Below are 5974 nucleotides of genomic sequence, written 5' to 3' on the forward strand. Positions count from 1 at the left end.
AACGGTGACGTTTAGGAAAACCCCAATACGTCTTGGAAATCACAGACATCTACCGTATATTACCTAATACATTCCACCCACAGGAAAATGACCCTCGTCAATGTTAGCGTTCATTAATACACTGTGAGGCGAGTTCCCAATGCGCCCCGTTTTGGTTGACCTACTCATCCACCACAGGATATTAGAACAGAATGGCCACATTAAAATGCACACCCTCTAACACTTTAAACATATACTATCAGGAGCAGACTATGAAGTTCTCCACCTTTATGTCAATATCTCTGAGCTGCAGATACTAAGTAAAAAAGTGACTTTACAAAATGCGCGTTTCTGTCTAATTATTATTATTATTATTATTTTTTTTTAATATTACAATAACATACACGATAAATAATTAGATAAAACAAGAGCGTTTGGTTGTCTTCCCGCTGTCTGTGCGCATTTTGTCGATCTTACACGGTACACCGCTGGAGAGGTGACTGTTTCCCTTTCCAAACTCCACATAAACTGTACCGGCAAATAAACTTCACAACGCTGTGCTTCTCGATAACTCGATTTATATTGCACTTTCCAATACGGAAATATTAGTTTTTAAAATGCAAATTATTCGTATAATTACTAACTATTAGTATTATAATATTATTCTTTAAAAAAAAAAAAAAAATACCTATAGTTTTCATGAAAATATACCTAGACTCGAATACATCCGTACTTAACTTTTTTAAATTCCACTTTCGATAAAAAAAAAACAACAAAAACAAACAAAAAACAAAACAAAAAAAACAGTACCTGCATTTATTAATTGGAAATACGTGTCGTTATGCATATTTTACATCTGAACGTCGATCTTGTAACTTAATACACGCTAATATATATATATATCTATATATATAAATAATGAAAAAAATAACCCAAAACAGGAAGTTGTATATTTTTCATTGTTACAGCTCTATTACCAGGAAGTCGAAGTACATTTTTGCTTTTTAAAGTCGCTGCGTGGAAATTGTGCAAAACAAGAAAAGAAAGAAAGTCTTGAGCCGGTGAAACATTTCATTTATTTATTATACTTTTTCAAACACATTGTATTTTAAATTGAAAGACGGCACACTGTATAAAACAACGTAGACTTTTTCTCTTATTTAAAAAAAAAAAAACTATTACGCTCCTTCAAAGACGTCTGGAGTTTTATCATCTTTCCCCGCTGATGTAAGTAAATGTCTGTATTATTTACAATTTGCAACACTTTTCTTTACAGCAAAAACTTTTCTGCCCCGCGACCAACATTTGAATTCTTTAAAGAACTACAACTTCCATCATCCCTCGTCGTTACAACTGGGGCGGAGGTATGCTGGGAGTTGTCGTTTTTTTTTTTTTTATCCTAATGCTTTCTTTGACGGTGTACCTCAGTCAATTACTTGAACGGTCTGTGCTAGTCCCAGTTCAAATTTGAATTGATGTTTTAGAGGAGTAGTAATTATGTGATTGTTCAACTGCTTTCACTGTGAGCAGCTCATTGTAACAGAGCACTAAATGTTAATTCTTGCCTCCTAAACTGTGTTATGGTTTACTGTACTAGGTTGCAGTCCACTGGTGGCACATCAAGGTAGATTTGAGGTGTGATACAGCAATCTTCTGTTCCTGAAATGGTGGCTTTGTGTTCAACTCCACTTGCTACCCAACATTTGAATAAGCACCAACACAAATTAGCCCTTCCATAAAAGAGTGCTTGCCAATATTTTGTACCAAGCTACATTTTAAAATGATTGCCTCTAATTAGTCCTCGTCCTATTATCGCTGCCTCTTTTAAAAGGTGTGCTAATCAGCTTGAAAATCAATTTTCTTCCCTATAATGAGCCCTAGCGACATTATCACTGTCACTTTGAAAACAGGGTCTACCTGCCTATATAGAAGTTTACAATTGTAAAAGCACAGCAGAATGGTAAGACACAGGCAAGGTATGGTGAAGCATATATAAAAAGACATGGCAAACTTGGAGAAAGCGGGGTGGGGCGGAGCCGATGTGCAAAATGACAATGACTGTGCAGATTTACCCTGGGAAACCTTTCTAAGGGTTTTGCAGCAGTGTCAATGTTTTCACTGCCCCCAATTGAAGGAGTGCTTCCCCTGTGGTGTGTTTGTCTTGCAGCTCTCTCTGTGAAGAGAAGGCTGCACAATGTCTGCAGAGGTGTCCATCAAGCAGGACCTGATCGATGCAGACAGCCTGCTAGATAGGGTCCAGATTGGATCAGGAGGGTTTGGAGTCATCTATAAAGCCCGTCACAAAGACTGGGCCTTTCCCGTGGCTATCAAAGAGCTGTACGGGCCGAGCAGGTAATTCAGTGATTTTTGTCATTTAAAACTGAGAACAAAACTTGCATTCTGAAATGCTGGCAGGTACATTTTATCACATTTAAATCGACAGCCCTCAGATCTGTTACTCTCAGTAACTTGTTCTAAAGAAAGTCCTTAGCAAGTTTCATCACAATCGGACAAATTCTTCTCTAGATATAAGTACAAAGGTCAGTGAATGACCATGAATTATATTATGCATATGTACAGAAGAGACTAGAATTTGAATTGCCAGCTTCATGACAACCTGAGGAGCCACTATACAGATATATGCAAACATGCAAGTGTGACGTACAGATGTAGGGATGTACAGAGTGCATAAGCGCTTCTGCAAATATATTGAAAAATGTGTGACATGCGTATGTACGACCACAGAGGGGTTTCATTACCAGAGAGGTCTGGTAAAGCATAGGGAAGCATTGTAAAGCACAGGTGTGGTAAAGCATAGGGAAGCATTGTAAAGCACAGAGAGGAATGGTAAAGCATAGGGAAGCATTGTAAAGCACAGAGAGGTATGGTAAAGCACAGGGAAGCATTGTAAAACACAGAGAGGTCTGGTAAAGCATAGGGAAGCATTGTAAAGCACAGATAGGTCTGGTAAAGCATAGGGAGGTCTGGTAAACCACGGGAAGCATTGTAAAGCACAGAGAGGTCTGGTAAAGCATAGGGAAGCATTGTAAAGCACAGAGAGGTCTGGTAAAGCACAGGGAAGCATTGTAAAGCACAGAGAGATATAGGAAAGTGTAGGGAAGCATTGTAAAGCACAGAGAGGTATAGGAAAGTGTAGGGAAGCGTTGTAAAGCACATGGCAATGCAAATTTCCAGAGGTAAAGTTCAAAGTGGGCTCCTGTTTCTGTTCCAGCAATGACCTGCTGAGTGAAGCCAGGCTGATGTGTGAAGGCAGATGCCAGTTTGTGCTGCGCTTGCTGGGGGTGTGCCGGTCCCCTGTGCCCCAGGGGCCCTGGAGGCTGAGCCTCGTCATGCAGTTCATGGAGAACGGGTCCCTGGAGGCCCTGCTGGAGAGGCTCAGCAAGCTGCCCTGGCCCCTCACTTTCAGACTTGCCCACCAGGTGGCGCTGGGGATGAACTTCCTGCATCTGCGCAACCCTGTTCTCCTGCACCTGGACCTGAAACCCAGCAACGTGCTCCTGGATGACAGCTTCAACGCTCAGGTAGGATAGGAGTGCAGAGCCGCGTGGGATGCAGGGGGACTTCAGACACACTCTAGTCTCATTGCACTTTAACCAAAACGACTTCTAACTGCACGCTCACAACCAAAACGCTTAGCCAAAACAAAAGAACAAAGATCAGCGAGCAATAGGACAGCTAATGCCAGATGGCCCATGCTGAACCACACACAGCACTGCACATTTGAAGACACAGAGAAAGACTTCTAGTGGAAACGTTTGCCATTGAATTGAAGACACTGAGAAAGACTTCTATTGGAATCGTTTGTCATTGAATTGAAGGCGCTGAGAAAGACTTCTAGTGGAATCGTTTGTCATTGAATTGAAGACACTGAGAAAGACTTCTAGTTGAAGCCTTCTAGAACAACACTAGAGAACCGCTTATCCCATTGTCATGAGACCTGGTATTAACACTAATTAACATAAATTGATGAGAATATCAGATTCTGTGGTTATGGGGGGTGTCTGTCTCTCCATGCACCCGTTCGTCTGTGTGTCATACATACATTTCTGCAGCTATCTGGAGAACCGCTTATTAAATTGTGCTTCAGCATGTCGCTGCTGATTCTTCTTCTGTGCTACGCTGTGCTGACGATTTACGAAGGTCCTCGTCTTTATCACACTGATGGCTCTGGTTTTGAATTCATGGCCGAGGCAATGGGGGGGGGGGGTTCCTGAAACCAGTTCCTTGTGATTTTGTATCCATTCCATTGTTGTCTAGTTGACAGATTTTGGCCTGGCCAAGCTGATGAGTTCTGTGTCTTCAGTTTCGAGAGAGAGTCAAGGTGGGACTATAAGCTACATGCCCCCTGAAGCTATAGAAGATGTGAACTACAAACCCACACCTGCATATGATGTGTACAGGTCAGTGTGATATTTACCCCCCTATGTGTTCAGGTCAGTGTGATATTTACCCCCCTCCCCCCCGTGTGTGTTCAGGTCAGTGTGCCAACTTCGCAATGTTTCGTTATGTTTGAAACGGAAAGTGTGTTTGAAAACAAACCTACTTGTAGGATTTTGATGCCGTGGTAACTACACTCCCTTATTTTTATTTCAATTAACGTGATTATGATGTCATTTACTGCACAGTTATGATGTGACAACCCGCTATTACTTTCTGTTTACACCTTCAGGCACTGAGTGTTCGTCCTTGTATTTCTTTATTCTTCTAAAACTACTAATTGTAGGTCAGTTGTGTTAATTGGTTCGTTGACTTGTATTTCTGATGCTTGAGGGGCGATTCTGTATTTTATGGAATGCTGTACCTGTCACTCCTCACTTTTAATTTGGTATTTTTGGTAAAACATACCATAAATAAGGTTGCTAGTTTTGCAAGTATATTATCATATAATAAAAGTGAATTATTTAACGGAATATTTGGATAGAGAACTTTTCAAATCTACTGAAAATGAATGCCAGTTTTTCTTTTGGGGTTTAAAATTTCTGCTCCAATTATTTTCAGCTATGCCATTGTGCTCTGGTCCCTAATCACTGGAGAGAAACCCTACTCTCGTAAGTGTTCAACGTTTAACAGTCCCATTACTGTATCATGCTGTTAGCAGTCATTCGGTGCTTCTGAGTCCTGTTGCTCCAATATTGAGTTTCTCGAAGTCTGCCTTCACCTGACTGAGCTGCTCCAAGCTCGTCTGCAGAAACCTAACGGCCGGGTACCGACCAGCCTTCCGCAATTCCATTAAGAAAATGTGGAAATGCTTCGGATTCACCAGACAAGCTTAAAAGCAGGTGAAAAGCAGATTTAGAAACTGTTTCAATACCGGGCCTCTTTCTTTTTGATTTGCAGATGCAAATTCCAGTTTGATCAAGTGGCACATCCCTCAAGGACAGAGGCCGAATATTTCGTGCATCGACTCGACTGCAACAGAGAAGCTGGAAGACATCGTGGAGCTGATGCAGAGCTGCTGGGACGGGGACCAGGACAACCGGCCCCAGTTTAGCAGTGAGCTGCTTTTCACAGAGCTCTACACTTTAGTAGCGGGGTTCCGAAAAATCTAGCGTTGCACGTCCCCACGCTCTGCTACAGCTGTTTAAATAACATACCTGACATTTCTCTTTTCATTGTTAACATCCTGACAACTTTTTACACTTATAACTTTAAAGTCTGTTTCATAAGAACATAAGAAAGGTTACAAACGAGAGGAGGCCACTCGGCCCATCTTGCTCGTTTGGTTGTTAGTAGCTTATTGATCCCAGAATCTCATCAAGCAGCTTCTTGAAGGATCCCAGGGTGTCGGCTTCAACAACATTACTGGGGAGTTGATTCCAGACCCTCACGATTCTCTGTGTAAAAAAGCGCCTCCTATTTTCTGTGCTGAATGCCCCTTTGTCTAATCTCCATTTGTGACCCCTGGTCCTTGTTTCTTTTTTCAGGTCGAAAAAGTCCCCTGGGTCGACACTGTCAATACCTTTTAGAATTTTGA

At 41.5% G+C, this 5974-nt stretch overlaps 2 protein-coding genes across 5 annotated transcripts in view; one reads left to right on the forward strand and one right to left on the reverse strand.

Annotated features, from left to right (window-relative positions):
- The window catches only part of LOC121307360 (adenylate cyclase type 2-like), a 33211-nt gene extending 32901 nt beyond the window's left edge, over positions 1–310 (reverse strand). For both annotated transcript variants that reach the window (XM_041239559.1, XM_041239558.1), the window contains exon 1: positions 1–310. This exon is cut by the window's left edge and continues 95 nt beyond it. The gene's annotated coding sequence lies outside the window, so the exon portion shown is untranslated.
- The window catches only part of ripk3 (receptor-interacting serine-threonine kinase 3), a 7322-nt gene extending 1748 nt beyond the window's left edge, over positions 1–5574 (forward strand). For 2 of the 3 annotated variants that reach the window (XM_041239608.1, XM_041239607.1), the window contains exons 2-6: positions 2147–2331; positions 3212–3521; positions 4258–4400; positions 4999–5048; positions 5338–5574. In XM_041239608.1, coding sequence (XP_041095542.1) covers positions 2174–2331; positions 3212–3521; positions 4258–4400; positions 4999–5048; positions 5338–5549 — 873 coding nt within the window. In that variant the 5' untranslated portion in view covers positions 2147–2173 and the 3' untranslated portion in view covers positions 5550–5574. Of the gene's footprint in view, positions 1–498; positions 1207–2146; positions 2332–3211; positions 3522–4257; positions 4401–4998; positions 5049–5337 lie in introns of those variants that run through there. The other variant, XM_041239606.1, reaches the window with a different exon arrangement.
- Positions 5575–5974: the final 400 nt, after the last annotated feature.

The sequence above is a fragment of the Polyodon spathula genome, chromosome 55 (assembly GCF_017654505.1).
Source record: "Polyodon spathula isolate WHYD16114869_AA chromosome 55, ASM1765450v1, whole genome shotgun sequence".
NCBI lineage: Eukaryota > Metazoa > Chordata > Actinopteri > Acipenseriformes > Polyodontidae > Polyodon > Polyodon spathula.